The sequence below is a fragment of the Lotus japonicus genome, chromosome 1 (assembly GCF_012489685.1).
Source record: "Lotus japonicus ecotype B-129 chromosome 1, LjGifu_v1.2".
In the NCBI taxonomy this organism is placed as follows: Eukaryota; Viridiplantae; Streptophyta; class Magnoliopsida; order Fabales; family Fabaceae; genus Lotus; species Lotus japonicus.
In genome coordinates, this window is record NC_080041.1 from 112,420,208 (window position 1) to 112,435,912 (window position 15,705).

General features: G+C 35.8%; 2 protein-coding genes across 2 annotated transcripts; both read left to right on the top strand.

Annotated features, from left to right (window-relative positions):
- The first annotated feature begins 4,609 nt into the window (after nucleotides 1–4,609).
- Nucleotides 4,610–5,891, top strand: LOC130729323 (F-box/kelch-repeat protein At3g24760-like). Its single transcript, XM_057581040.1, has one exon. It carries the CDS (start codon nucleotides 4,706–4,708, stop codon nucleotides 5,855–5,857), a length of 1,152 nt encoding a protein of 383 aa, XP_057437023.1. The 5' UTR covers nucleotides 4,610–4,705; the 3' UTR covers nucleotides 5,858–5,891.
- Nucleotides 5,892–10,162: 4,271 nt separating this feature from the next.
- On the top strand, nucleotides 10,163–14,442 carry LOC130729324 (glycine-rich cell wall structural protein). The gene is made up of 8 exons (XM_057581041.1): nucleotides 10,163–10,434; nucleotides 11,949–12,029; nucleotides 12,268–12,356; nucleotides 12,445–12,519; nucleotides 12,691–12,791; nucleotides 12,886–13,029; nucleotides 13,134–13,196; nucleotides 13,578–14,442. The coding sequence occupies exons 1-8, from the start codon at nucleotides 10,312–10,314 to the stop codon at nucleotides 14,141–14,143; spliced, it is 1,242 nt and encodes a 413-aa protein (XP_057437024.1). The 5' UTR covers nucleotides 10,163–10,311; the 3' UTR covers nucleotides 14,144–14,442.
- The last annotated feature ends 1,263 nt before the right edge of the window (nucleotides 14,443–15,705 follow it).

Here is a 15,705-nt window from a genome sequence, read left to right on the forward strand (position 1 = left end):
CGATGACCTCCATTTCCCCTATTGGATTCCATAGCCGAGCAAGCCTCCGTTTCAAGAAACCCAGTCCCACTTTCCCCCCTACAAGCTTAACGATGACAACCTTCCTCCACTGATCTCTAGCTTCCTTAATCTCCTGCTTCGTTACTTTGATGGCTAAACACAAAGGGTCCTCCTCCCTCACTACCGGTTCCTCATCATTGTCGCTCTCCATAGGGTCTTCCTCCTCCTCCATCTCAGAGCCCGAGTTGTCAATAAAGTCGTCATCTTCCTCATCATCATACCTACCATTAATGCCAGAAACAATGTCCTTATACGATAAAGGCTTCCTCTTAGGGGCCGCAGAACCTGAGGTTCCTTTCGCTTTAAACGTACTCCGGCGGAGGAGGTCGCTTTCCTCAGGCGAAGTGGCAACAACACCAGTAGCAAACATAAAAACCCTAGCAGAGCTCATGTTGTAGAAGAACTTGGATATACAAACTGTTATAGTACAATTGACCCTTCTCCTGCAAGCGCATTAAAATGGGAGCCCAAATTTTTGCTCGCATTCAAAAGCCGTTTGGAAATAAAAAGAAAAAAATTTGTGAAGGGAAAAAAAACTAATATTTAACATAGAAATGCATAAATTATTAACAACTATAAAGTGAATTGAAGTGTTCAATCAACAATTAAAAGAGAATAAAGTTTCTTTTTTGGATAAGCCAATGAAAATATTAAAAGGCACAAGGGGTGCCACCCATGGCAACAAAGCAAGAGAAAAAGTGAAAAACTACACAACCTAGAAAAAAGAAACATGTACAGATAGTAAGACAAAACAGAGGACACGAGAAGCAAATAGAAAACAGGGCACAAAGATCTCAATCTAAGCAATGACATAAGAGCAGCCCTTTCCAGCTGCGGTCTCTTCAAGCTCCCTCTCCAGCCCCCACGATGCCAACAATGACATAACCTTCAAGAGTCAAGGAACAACAGAATCAAACAACCCCTCTCCCCAACAAAGGTAATTAGCAAATTGCTTTTAAGCAGAGAATTGGTTGCACAAGCCACTCGTATGCAGAGCAATTGAACCCCTTGACTTTACCCGTGAGCCAGAGACGAGAGCGAACTTGGGCACTCTCCAGTATGGAACCCTCCCTACCGCCAATACCTCCATGAAAAATAGCACGGTTCCGATGCAACCAGATTGACCAGGCTACAACAAACCAAATCACCCTGAAAAAGTCATTTTGCTTTGTTGTAAGTGAGGGTAAGTAGTGTTGCTGTAGATGGGAATTAACCCCTAATGGCTGAACTGTGGTTATACTCAACTACTGATACCATTGTTTCCAGGTTTCTGCAGCAACTGGGCACTGAATAATTTTCGTTTGGAAATAAAAAGTAAAAAAATTGGTGAATGGGAAAAATAAAAAAAAACTAATATTTAACATATGAATGCATAAATTATTAACAACTATAAGGTGAATTGAAGTGTTTATATCAACAATTAAAGGAGAATAAATAATTGATAAATGAAGTAAATTGACCCTCAAAGTATGAGAATAAAATCTGTCTTATGAATAGTAGAATTTTGGTATACTCCTTTATATTGTTTCAAGATTAATTTAATTCTTTTTTTCTTTTTACAAATATAAGTATGTATTGTTGATAAAAAATATTTTAATCTATATATTAAAATATTATCTCAAAACCCTTAAAAATTTCTCCCAAACTTCATCACTGACCACATAAAATCAAGCGGTTACCTTTCTTTTCATCTATATACTTTATAAAAGAAAATCGTTATCCACAAAATTACAACACATTACACTCTAAGAATGACTTTCCTCACACCCATCTCTCTGGCTGACAAGTGTCACAGCCAGAGAGACTCTCGCACATTAATTGACAACATCAATCTCTCTCTAATTTGTCACCTATTAAATTAACACCTATTAAATGACGATACACAAAAAAACAGATTAATACACAAAAAACATTCAGACTTAGAATTAGCCAATCCAATCATAGCGTTACTATTCTTTTGGCAATCAGATATCTAAATTTTAAATACCTTGACTTTTTACGTCCATGATTGAACGTTTTTCTGCTTGACTTTCTCCAATCATAATTCCTCTTTTTTCAATCATAAATGCTTGATTTTTTCAAAACATAACTCCACGCGTTTTCTGCTTGACTTTTTTCAAACCATAAATCCACGTTTTTTCAATCATAATCCCACAATTCCATGCGTGCATTATCAATGCTTGACTTTTTAATTTTATAAGAAATTAACATTGGAGGCCATCTGCTAAAGAATCTTTTTAATTTTTTACGAATAATTGATGGATTGGCCCGTGACTTTGCAAAATATATGATGGAAATTATTTTCAAAAAGACTCGACTTTTCCAATATAACACGCTGATTTCCTATGAATAATTTGACCGCTCCTTTTATTACTGAAATACCATAGGGAATAAAATCAGAGTGTGAACCCTAATTTCAGACTATATATATATCCCCTTATGAAACATTTCTCATCCATCATTCCCACCATTTTCCATCATTCCTTGCATATTTCAAAGTAACCTTTTTACTGATGGCTTCAAGAATCGACGATCTGTCCAAGGTGGATGCCTCTAAAGAAACATGGACAATTGTTGCCAAAGTCAGTCATCTATGGCTTAGTCCGAGCTTATATGGCTCTAAGCTACCCTTTTCAATGGACATGATACTTATGGATGACAAGGTATACCATTTTTTTTTTTGATTTAAAATTTTTAATTAATTTTTCCAATGCATTCATAAATTGCTTAATTTCTTTATTTTTAAAATGACAGCCCTGCAAGATTCATGCTACTGTTAGGAAGACTTTGATATATGCATTATATTCTGAAATATTTATCACAAAAATTGTGTATTTATTTTCACCCTTATTATGATAGAGTTATTTGAATTAATCATATGTATGCCTAATTCCTAGATTTCTAGAGTCAAATAATTCTGCAGCACAAGTTATTAGTCCGCTTCAAGAATCTTCAAAAAAAATATCCCTTGAAGAAGATTTTCTGAAAAAGAGTGATGGGAAAACCATCGAGCAACTCAAAGATCTTGCTGAAGTATATTGTTCACTTCATAATTCCATAATATTAATTATGTCTGTCCTAATAACATATGTTACAGTTATTGTTTAATGCATTTTTTTTCAGAAAACATTTTGTGTTGTACTTGGTACTGTTAAGTATATTGCAGATGGTATGGTCTGGCATTTTCCTGCGTGCAAGTGTAGCAAGAAGGTGTATCCTGCCGATGACATGTATTTTTGTGAGCCATGTAATTGTCACGTTGTTTCTCCAATTCACAAGTTTAGAATTCAACTAAGGGTTATGGATTCAAAAGACACAGTTACCTTTGTGTTATTTGATCAGGAGGCGTCTGCACTGCTGAACAAGTCATGTTCAGATTTGCTTGAAACTTATGTATGAATTCAAGTTAAATGGCATAGCATTCAACTGCAATTGCATATATAGATAAAACCAACAAAAATAATATATCTGTTCAATATTTCAGGGTTCTGATCCTCTCACGATTTCCACGGAAATATTGAATTTGATTGACAAAACATATTTGTTCAAGATTGATGTTGCAAACACTTATCACTTGGATTTTAAATTATTTTACTTAGACACAAAATACACTTTTTTCACTCTAAATCATTTGTGAATTCATTCATAATAATTAATTGGGATTCTTTTATTTTTTTAAGAAATAAATATAATTTATAGAATCATCTCATAGATTAAGGATTCAATATTCAATTTAAGTTAATGCATTTCATTTTTAAAAAATTGTGATTTGAGTTGACAAAGTAAAATGAGTGCTAAATAATAGCAACTGGGGCCAAATTTTCAGTCAGATTTTAAAACGTTTTATCATGTTTTGATCACATAGTAAAAAACTTACACGGGGAAAAACAATTTACGTGAAAAATAATTCATGTAAAAACTAATAATTTTTGCTAACTCTACATTCTCATCCAATCCTTAATTTTTACCACTTTTGCTAACTCTCGGGAACAATTTTTCATCTAATTTAAGTATATTTTTCATAATTTTAAAAATATTTAGGATTAAATATATATGAAGTTTATGTCAAATTTTGCAAGTTGTGTGATACTGATTGTGATTTTATTTGGTGAAAGACTTATTTTTTTTCTTATCTTAATTCATTAATACATACCTAAATAATGAGATCAATATTCGTCGTGCAACGCACGTGGTAAAAACGCTAGTTTCTAATTGAAATAAAAATAAATTTTTGATGTGACGGAAATCAATTAAATTAAACTCATATATGTCCCCGTAGGATAGCTCAAGTGGTAGGAGCTGAAAAAAATATGAGTTTCTGGCAGAGTTGCTCACGATGATGGAGCTGGGTTTGATTCATAGCTGGGACCTTGGCTATAGAGAGATGATATGCGCTTCAGATTGTGCGAATGTAGTGGAAGTCCTCCACCTTCGAGATGATGTGGCATCCCTTTGGGCTAGAGACACAATTGCTCGTGTTAGAGCTATTTTGTAGCGTCGCTCTTGTTCATGTCCCAATTTTCTTTAACTAATAGGATAACACGTATAATCACCGCACGTGACCGACCGACACTTACACATAGACCAACTACTACTACCCCATCTCTTCTCTTCTCTGCGTTGTGTCGTTGTTTCCATTTCGGCAATGTCCGATTTCACAACCCTAAGCTCCGATCTCATAGCCTCAATCCTTTCACTTCTCCCAATCCCCACTCTCATCAGAGCCTCCACCGTCTGCAAACAATGGCACTCTCTCATCTCTTCCTCTTCCTTCTTCACCCTTCACTCCCTCCAACACCAACACCAACCTTGGTTCTTCATCCATGGCATCCACAACATCTCCTCCAAAAACAACCAATCCTTCGCCTTCGACCCTTCCTCTAACTCATGGCTCCTCCTCCCAACTCCAACCACCCCGCAACAGCAACACCAACCCAACACCTCCTTCATCGGCACCACCTCGTTTTTCTTCATCACCGCGCCGAATTTCCTCTACACCCCGATCCTCCGCCCCCACTGGCACGCCGCGCCGCCGCTTCACTACCCCAGAATCAACCCTCTTCTCGGTGTTTTCCATGATGATAAATCTCGATCTCTTCAAAACCCTAAGTTCATTGTTGTCGGTGGTGTTAGGTTTATTGGGAACCTGGTTGATATTGAGGACCGTTTGGATGTTGAGATTTATGATCCGCTTTTGGGTTATTGGGAACTGGGTCCTCCTCTTCCTCAAGATTTCAGATCTGGGAACTCGTCTTCTTCGTTATCCTCTGCTTTGTTCAAGGGAAGATTCTATGTTTTTGGGATTTACTCTTGCTTTGTTTCCTCATTCGATCTGCACCGTCGTGTTTGGAGTGAGGTTAGGATTCTGAGGCCACCTGGGGTTGTGTTCTCGTTCTTGATTGCGTCTAGGGAGACGCTGGTTCTGGCTGGGGTTTGCAATTCCAATTCGCCTCGTGGGTCTTCGTTTAAACTGTGGAGGGTTGATGAGAGGACTATGGAGTTCAGTGAGATTGGAGTGATGCCTCATGATTTGCTTTTGAGCTTGTTTGATGGTGATGAGGATGATAGGTTTGCTAGCTTGAAGTGTGTTGGGTTGGGTGATCTTGTGTATGTTTTCAATGAAGATTACCACAAGATGTACCCAGCTTGTGTCTGTGAGATTCATGCTGAGTCTGGGAAGTGTGAATGGAGGAGAGTGCCTCAATTGCCATCACTCATGAACAGGTTTCATAAGGTCATTAGCTTTTCTTCAACTGTTCCACTGCATAGTATTCTGGGTCAACGTGAACTTCAGTAACCCCACTGCCCATCATCATATCATATCCAACTAGGTACTCACTGTTTCTTTACTTCACCTTATTGGCTTCATGATTCTGGGAAATTCCTGTGACCTTTGGGTTTGATTTTGTGTTCTGTTATGTTCTGTTTCGCAAATGATTGTGTTTACCTGTTGATGATGAAATAATTTATAATCCCAATTATCTTATGCGGACTTTGTTTGATTGGCTTAATTAACTCAAAGTATTACACCAAATGCACGCTAACAGTTTGAGCTTTCAGCCCTTATTAAATTTAAGTGTTAGTCTAATGATTGCTTGATGTAAATGATTTTTTGAACAGTAGATATGTAGTTAATTGTTCCCTTATAAAATGAGTTGCACTTGATAGGGTAACAGTTATAAGCTTACTTACTGGCCAGATTTGTTGCAAGACTATGTAATACTTCCTCTTTGTTAGTTAACTTTACCAGTTCATATAAGTGATCCTTAGGTCTAAATTTCCTTGTCTGGTTTCTACTATAGTGCAAGGTTTTTAAAAGTAGTACTCTGTTTGGAAAGAGTATGGATTTTACTTTTCTGTTTTATGATAAATTATTTGGTTGATTATTTTGACTTGATTCATAATGGAGAAAACGTTTTCGTCTTCTGTGATGCTAGGAAGATATTTCATATTTATGTATTTCTGCGGCATTTAGTGTTCACCTCTATTGGGAATGGTGCAAGTCAAAGTTGGGAAAGAAAACATGTTTTAAGATCTTCTTTACTGTTTACTTGCTTGCTGTTTTCTACTATTTTACCACAATGTGGTGAGTTACCATTCTTAAGATGGAAAATTAGTTCTCTGAATTGCTTGAGACATTAGAGTAACTCACTGTCTGCATAATCCTTTATATGAAGACAAAAAGCAAATTAGTGATATTACAAATTAAACTACAATTCAAACCCCTATTTAACTTGATCTCTATTTTCTGACAAACTCTATTTTCCTCAACAAACTTAACTCTATCTTAACAAACTCTAACAAACTCTTTTGTCCATAACAAACAAAACTCTGTCTTAACAAACTCTATAATTAACAAACTCTATTTAATAAAATTATCTGACATCTAATATTTTGCATGGATAAAATGAGTAGTAAAGTTATCTGAGAGTACCATTTTGCTCCCAGCTGCACTAAGCTGCTTATTTGTCCCTTCACAGTCAACTTGATAAATAGTAAATTTTAGATTTTACATGATAATTTTTTTAAGCCTTTGATGATTTAATGAATGAATAGCGCCCAACCCCATGGTCTTGATATATTTTGATTCTTTAATTCCAAGATATAGGTCAGTTGAAGCCTGAAGGTTCAGATTGTCTGATTAGTTCTGGTGGTAAACTTACGCCGTTAAATTAACTAAATAATTATTATGAATGGAAATTCAGATCCACTATGTGCTAACGGCAAAGATCAAGTGTACAGATTTGTGGATGATTAGGGAAACAATTAAGCTATACATGCAAACCAACACAAATTTTAAATCATAAAGTATCCTTTTTTTTTTGGTACATATAAAGCATCCTTTAGAATGAACTTCCAATTAAATGAACATCTAAAAAAATAATATATGGGAAAAGTTTCCAGGAATTGCTCTGGTTGAGAGTGAGGTTTCTCTGTTTGTTAGTGAGTTGAGACAATTATCATTGCGTTGATATTGATATCAGTAGCTTTTGAGCCATTAACCTTTCAAGATCAAGTGGATCCACTGACCCCAGTTAAGATAAAACAGTTATAATATATAATGTCCTCTATTGATAGGAATCGAAATACAATATACATTTTCTAGTTTTTGAGATTGTTAGTTTCCGACTTGGTGGGAGTCTCTGACCAAATGATCTGGAGTTTAGAATTTAAGCACAAAGGTAGCTCAGCATGTATACTGTCCACGCAAGAGCCAATTGGACTGGTGACGATGCTTGCGGTGAGCTCTTGCCTGAGAGGGTACTAAGCTTTTTTTATGACATCTATGCATGGCACTTTTCTCAGCTTATGTGGAAACGTCTGTAACAGTAGCTCATTGTAACAACTGAGTCACACTTCATGATTTATTTTTTTTGTATTTTGAATTTTTGAATATTAAGTATGTTCGTAGCTTTTAATGTGCTTGAAGTTTATTTTAATTGAATTTTTCTTGAGTGGTTGAGGTTGAGATTTTAGCAACTTTTGTTTACAAGTTGATTACCATTATTGAGGTTTTCCATTATCTCTATTTTCTACTTTTAATTTTATCACTTATAATGACTTTCTGAATCTACCTCCAATTTCGGTCAACAATATGATGCTGTTGTTGATTTTTATCCAAGTAACGCCATGATTTTACAATTCAACAGAAAACAAAGGCAATTCTCATTTCTAAAGAAGAAAGGTTCAGTTAGAAGAACCATTTGCTCAAGACTGTAGCTTACAGATGCTGCTGCTCAGCTGCACCAAGGGCTTGTACATATTCACTTCAAATAAGAGCAGAAGCTTTTGTTAAGTATGTAACAGATAATCATAAATGTGTGTATATGATTGTTTAGGTGTCATATATAGCATGGATCAATCAATCCTTTGCCTTCTCTTCCTATATTTTCCTAGTGATATTACTGTATGATATTTGTCATTTCAAATGCAAATTAAAGTAATCAAACTATGTGAATCATTTAGTTTTATGACGCATTTCTGAGTACTGATATCGTGAAAGTTGTTCTCATATGGGTTGCAGTGCCCATTTTACAACAATGGGGATGTTTGGCAAATTGGTTGAGGATTGATTCCATTGTCTAAAATCAATTTACTTCTATTTATTTTCAGCCCATTTTAACATTCAAGCATTTAACTTTCAGTTTTTATGTACATCATTCTTTTAATTTACATGTAGTTTACAACCTTCGAGCATTTACTTTTAATCTACTTCTTGAGTAATGTAACAACTGATAATGATATGATGATATATGTAGTCTTTAACTTGAAGTTACTATGATTCCTACATGAGTAGTTATATGTTTTAAAGTCGTTAAGCCTTATCGGTAACGAGGTGATTATAAAAGGCGATAATTAGGTATATTATGAATTATGTTGAGGAATGTGATTGATGTAGATGAATTTCATTCATCTTTTTTTTTTGGGTCAAATTCATTCATCTTATGTAATGAGAGTAAATATCTATGAGCCACTTAATTGTGTAAGACTTTGAAATGCATGGTTATGTTGAACAAGTGTAAATAAGAGCTGTCTATTTCTAGAAAGTTTGCTTGGGTATCAATGAACATAATTTAGATGATTAAGAATGTCACATCAATGCCTTGAGCTCAACTTTTTTTAGGGAATATATATGAAAATTGCATTAGAAAATATTCGGTAAAATCTAAAAGAGTACATGATTGGATGCAAGGAGGTACCTTATTGAACAAAGACTCATTAGCATTTGAAAGAAAAAACTTATCCAAGTAATGAGCTACGTTATTAGCTTCCTTATAAATATGATTAAAGGTCATTGCAGCAAAGAAATGGACCATTTTTTTAACTTCCACTATGACTAGCCCCGGAAAATTGTTTATCATCTCTAAGCTTTCAAGTACTTGAACCACTCTTTCACAATCGGTCTCCAACGTCACTTGTCTTGCCCCAATTTCGACACCCAACATCAACCCTTCAAGAACACCCAAATACACCTTGGCTCGTTTCAAGCTTCAGACCACGAGCAACCACTACGTTGCTATCATTGTCTCTTATGACAGCCCCCACACTCACAAGTTGTGTTAGTAGTGGAAAAACCCTACAAAAATGTTTTAGATGCACACATACTTAACAATTTGTATAAATATAAATGTATCAAAGTACTTAACAATCTTAAATTAGTTTACAAATATATATTTAAAAATTTATATGCATAAGCTCAATATGTAGTGAAGCATGACAAGATATCGTACCTAACAAGTTGTATGTTCCAACACCCGCTAGTCATTTTAAGATGAGGTAAATATAAGTCTTCTATAAATTCTCTCTTTGAGTCCAACAACTTTCCCTACCTTGGACTGAGACATCATCCCTCACCCTAAAAATTTGTATAAAAAGAAGAAATTATATGCATACATGTAAATGTAAATGAAAATTCACAGTTTTATAAGCTATTAAAGAAAATTAAAATAACATAAATTATTTACTTAATAATATGATGGGGATATATTATAACCATGCCATATTATAGAAAAAAGATGTGTGGTTGTGGTATAGAAACAAAACAAGAAAAACTAAAAAATGGAAAAGACAATCTAAGGCGTATAAAAGAAGAGATTGTAGAGGCATGCAAATGCAAACCCAAAAACGGACCCTGAGGTTTTACAAACAAAAACACTTTATACCCTTCTCTTCTAGGGTTTTAAGTTTAGGGTTTCATTTCACTCTCACTCTCTCTCTCTCTCTGTCTCTCTGTATTCCCAAATTGCAGCCATGGATAGGTACCAGAAGGTCGAGAAACCCAAGCCGGAGTCCCCAATCAACGAGAACGAGATCCGAATCACCACCCAAGGCGCCATTCGCAACTACATCACCTACGCCACTTCTCTTCTTCAGGTCTCTCTTCCTTTCCCCTTTCTCTTCCTTCAATCAATCTGCATTCTCATCGATTCCTTGCATGCCGAGTTCTTCTATGTGTTTTCGCTTGTTGTTGATGATTGATTCGATCATTGGTTTATCGTTTTTGTGCCGATTGTGGTTGCGTTCTCTGTTACGAGCTGACATTGACTTGTTGCCTTTTGTTCGTTCTTTTCTGTTTACTGGTTTGGTTGTTGACTTTTAGTTCAGGGGGTTTGTTTATTTCAGTCATCTGTGATTGATAACACTCTGAATTTGCGTTTGTTCTCTTTGCCTATTGTAAAAATTTGGTTAAATAACAAAAATCTTAGCTCTACAGTTTACTGCTAATTATCATTTTGGCCGTTGCTATTAAGAACTTGGTGACAGGTACCATTTATTTAATGAGTGAAAGGGAGAAGTAATAAGTTGATAATGTATTTTCTGTTTTGTATATGGACTGTTAAGCTTATCTCCTTGGTTTCTGGATTAATCAAGTTGTTATATGTCTGTTACTGTGTGGTGGTATCTTTTATTTTTCCTTCCGGAAATGCAGTGTCTATTGAACATTTTGTTTGGTTAGTTTTGAGGTATCAATTTTGTTGGATCCTGTCCTTTATTCTGATAATCAAATGGTGTGGGCTGTAATTCCAAAACAGGGATGATACATGACGTCTACTACAATCATGTATTAGTAACAGAAAAGTTTTAAATTGACTTGTTGTCACTGTAAAAGCTATGCTGTGAATGTCTACTTGGACTTTGTAGATTGCCTTTAATTCTTGCTTACTATTGTAGCAATTGAAAAAGTATCATTAAGAGTTCTCCTTTGGAGCAAGGTGCTTATGGCATAGAGTAGCGCTTTTCTCTGTTAATCTTCTTCTTCATTTGTGGCAGGAGAAAACAATAGGAAAACTATAACAAGAAATCACTCATACACCAATCATGGGGTTGGGTAAATAAGTAAATATATACTTCATTCACCTAAATATGGAGCCCAGTTTGTGTTGTGGTTATATGATCTAGAGGGCTGCTTTTGAAATCTGGCTGACATTAGGAAAGCAGATACAGAATTGGAAAAATCTCAAACAAGGAAGGATATTGGTGTAATTACAAATTATGAAGCCATCTGATAGACGTGGCAGAGATTGAAAGAAATAATTGTCTTTAGAAATGTATTAACCGAGAAAAACTGAAAGCCTATAAAGTTTGAGCTTGACTCATTACACATACATATTGTTGAACTATTTGTAATCCTATAAAGTTTGAGCTTGGCTCATTTTACAATTGAGCTTGTAGTGAAGTTTGATTTTGTATGTTCAGTGAAATAGAGAAGCTTGATCAAGCATTTAATGAGTTGAACATGAATAGTTCACGAAAAGCTCAACTTATTTATGTCCACATGTTTGTCTATGTATGTTTTATCTTACCAATAATCTACTCATCTGCAAGAAACTAGTCATGGTATATGCGGGTTTATGCTGTCTCATTGTTGTATTTTGTAATTCATCCAGGAAAAGAATGCAAGAGAGATTGTCTTGAAGGCCATGGGGCAAGCAATCAGCAAGACAGTTGCCATTGCAGAGATTTTGAAGGTCATATTTCTCTACAGGATATTACTCTCATGCCCCTTGTATTTCTATAAAAATTTATGCAAATGCAAATGACAGTCCACATATGTTTCGGATAAAAGAATCGAACATTTAAAATAGCTCTGAAATAAATGGAAATATTGATAAAAATCAGTAAGCTCACAGGTCCATAATCTAGAATAAATACAAGATACTTCAAAATTCTTATTGATTTTTTTGTAATTGTTATCTCCCTAAACAGAAAAGGATTCCCCAGCTGCACCAAGATACTGCCATCAGTTCAGTTAGCATAACAGACGTGTGGGAGCCGATTGAAGAGGGTCTTGTACCGTAAGTTTTCACAAAATTTTAGCCTCTGCATTGATGTGTCTTTATGTATTTGAGTGGCTAATTAGTTCAAAATTAACATTCAATGCAGTGTGGAAATGACCCGACATGTGTCTATGATCTCAATCACCTTGTCAGCTAGTGAATTAAACAAGAGCTCTCCTGGGTGAGTTCTTTAAGAACTTATAGGATTTTATGTCCAATCCTTTTATTCAATTGAAATATTGCCTGTTAAAAGGGTCTGCTGGGAATAATTTTCCAAGATATATTTTGAATTATTTCCTGGATAGTTTGACTTGGTGTATTTATGATATTGCCTATATGACTTGTTTTGTAGGTATCAAGCTCCGTATGATGTGGAACAACCAAAGCAACTCTCCACTTATCAGCAGCAACCTATAAAACCAGCACGGGGCCCTTATAATGCTATAAATGAAGGTAATCCTGCTTATATGTCTACTATGATTTGATATTTAATCATTAAAATGTTATACTCTGATTTCTAACTTTTAGCATATCTAATATCATTTAGACTCATATGGTCGAGGCCGTGGTCGTGGTCGGGGGAGAGGGAGAGGAAGGAATTGGGGAAGGGGTGGTTACGGCTATCAGGGTGGTTATGGAAATTATCAAGGTGGATATGGGTATCATCAGGGTGGATATGGAAATTATCAAGGTATGAATTCTTAAAACTGAGTTATGGTACTTCGGTTATTTATCTTACTGCTCAGGTACTTTTCTTTTTAGTTTGTCTTTATAATGACACTTGGTTCCTGACAGATAATGGTGGATATTCAAATCGGGGCCGAGGTGGTGGGCGAGGCAGAGGTTGGGGATATCGTGGTATGCTCTCTTGATTGCATATTTTCTCCATTTTTCTTTGATGATGATGATGAATTTATTAGACTTTCTGTCTGTTGTTCCAAGGACTGATTTCCTTTAGGTTATGCTTGTCTTTTCTTTTTTTGCTATCTTAAACTTTTAATGAAGAAAATGACAGTAGGAAGTTTAGTTTTTGTTTTTCTCATTCTATGTCTGGTTTTTTTTTCTGCTGCTTCGTTATATTTTTCCTCCTGAAGTATGCAAGTTGTGGATGCTACTTGGTTTTGCTCTTTTCCTTTGTTCACACCTGCATTCCATTGAGTATGAAAAACAATTGTATATAGTTTCAGAAAAAGAAAAAGGATCATAAGTTGATCTTTCAAGTGTTGCGTTCTGCTACAGGTACTGGTTATGAAGGTGGCAGAGGTGGAAGAGGATCAGGTTATGAAGGTGGCAGAGGTGGAGGAGGTGGTGGTTATGAAGGAGGCAGAGGTGGAGGAGGTGGTGGTTATGAAGGAGGCAGAGGTGGAGGAGGAGGTGGTTATGAAGGAGCCAGAGGAGGCGGTTATGAAGGAGCCAGGGGTGGAGGTTATGAAGGAGCCAGAGGAGGCGGTTATGAAGGAGCCAGAGGAGGCGGTTATGAAGGAGCCAGGGGTGGTGGTTATGAAGGTGGAAGAGGTGGTGGTTATGAAGGTGGAAGAGGTGGTGGGTATGAAGGTGGAAGAGGCGGTGGTTATGAAGGAGGAAGAGGCGGTGGTTATGAAGGTGGAAGAGGCGGTGGTTATGGAGGAGGAAGAGGCGGTGGTTATGAAGGAGGAAGAGGCGGTGGTTATGAAGGAGGAAGAGGTGGTGGTTATGAAGGAGGAAGAGGTGGTGGTTATGAAAGAGGCAGAGGTGGAGGCAGGGGATATGGCCGTGCTAGGGGGGGACGAATGGGAGGACGTGCTAGGGGTGGTGGTGGCGACTAGGCATCAATAGATGTTTTTTGTCGTTCTTCCCAAATGCTTACAGTGCGGTTAATGTGATTAGAATACTGTGTTGATAGTGTGACGTGGCCCATGATCCAGCATTATTATGCAGTATTTTGTTTTTTTTCCAGAAATTGATATGGGCAAGGTTTTGTTCATCTTTAGATTTAGCTGGAAATCATCTTGGTTTTATGATTGCAGTAATTCATTTAAACTTTGATGGTTGTCAACACCATATTTTGATCTGTATCTGGTTTCCAATATGGTTTTCGTTTTGATCAAAGTAGCTTTTCTGTTAACTTGCTCGATTTAAATAAATTTGTGTATCAGTGTATGTATGTATATATGTACTTGGACACCTTCATGTGTGCCGGAAACTGTACTTTGTGAAATCGTAAGGATTAAGGTTCAAAATGCGGATCTTAGTTATTGATACAACCTATGAATGTACTGATGAGAAATAATGAACATTTTAAAAGTACTGATGAAAATATACTGTTTATTTTACCAATTACCAAAGGCTTTAGTAAAAGACTACATTGAAGAGATAAACTGGCTATACACGAGGTATACGTAAAAGACACCAGGCACTGTATTGACTATCAGTGCAACGGTTTAACTGATTCTATCAATAACATTTCCTTCCCAATATGCATTTCTTGCAAATTTCTTTATTGTATTTGAATTAAATATTTCAATATATGCATATGCACATTCGACGACAAAAAACAATGTGCATATTTTTTTTTTACAGATTCAGCTAATGTTTTAAAAATTTTTAAACTATAATCCTAAATTAAATTCTAAATCAGTATCTATCATTCTAAAACTTCCACATGAATTTTAATTGGCGAAAATGACAAATTGGGAAACCACTTGGGCCCAAAATGACGGAATACTTGGCACTGTTGTAACCCACATTTCGATGACGCATCTAACTGAATCTTTACAAGATTCATGTCCAGGTTCGCTTGAAATAAACACCTTAAGAACATTGTGACCTACGTCACTAAAACGGATACTCTTTTATTCACACCTAATTCATTTTTTAGGTGATGAGGTGTGAATAGCCGGAGGAAGAGAGAAATAGAAAGAAAGAAAGAAAAGAGAAAGTAAAAATGTGATAAATAATTTAATTGATAAAGAAGAGAAAAATAAATAGAAAATGAAAGTGGAAAATAGGTGCAATGTGTATGAATCATTATTCTCACTATATAGGTGATTTCGTTTATAAAAAATTGATTCAAGTCTAGAATTTGCTTCTGAAATTTGTTTACGTTTTTTATTTGCCTATTCTACCTCTTCTCATTGATCATTGTTTCCCTCTCTTTTTATAACTGCAATCAGTTGTTGAATGAAAGAGAAAGTATGATATTTTATAATAGAAAGGAAAAAGACAGGAAGCTAAGCAATGTCGCTTAAATAAGCAACGTTCCTTAACTTTGAGGAATAAGCAACGCCAGCTCAGCCACCTCCAATGGTTCCAAGAAATAAGCAACGTTGCTTATTTTCTCCAACCAGGTTAAGCAACCTGCGTTGGAGTTGCTCTAAAGTGCCAATTC

Coding starts and splice junctions, on each gene's coding strand:
- LOC130729323 (XM_057581040.1), top strand. CDS start 4,706: ATGTCCGATTTCACAACCCTAAGCTCCGATCTCATAGCCTCAATCCTT.
- LOC130729324 (XM_057581041.1), top strand. CDS start 10,312: ATGGATAGGTACCAGAAGGTCGAGAAACCCAAGCCGGAGTCCCCAATC. Junction 12,030..12,267: donor CCATTGCAGAGATTTTGAAG/GTCATATTTCTC, acceptor CTCCCTAAACAG/AAAAGGATTCCCCAGCTGCA. Junction 12,520..12,690: donor TTAAACAAGAGCTCTCCTGG/GTGAGTTCTTTA, acceptor CTTGTTTTGTAG/GTATCAAGCTCCGTATGATG.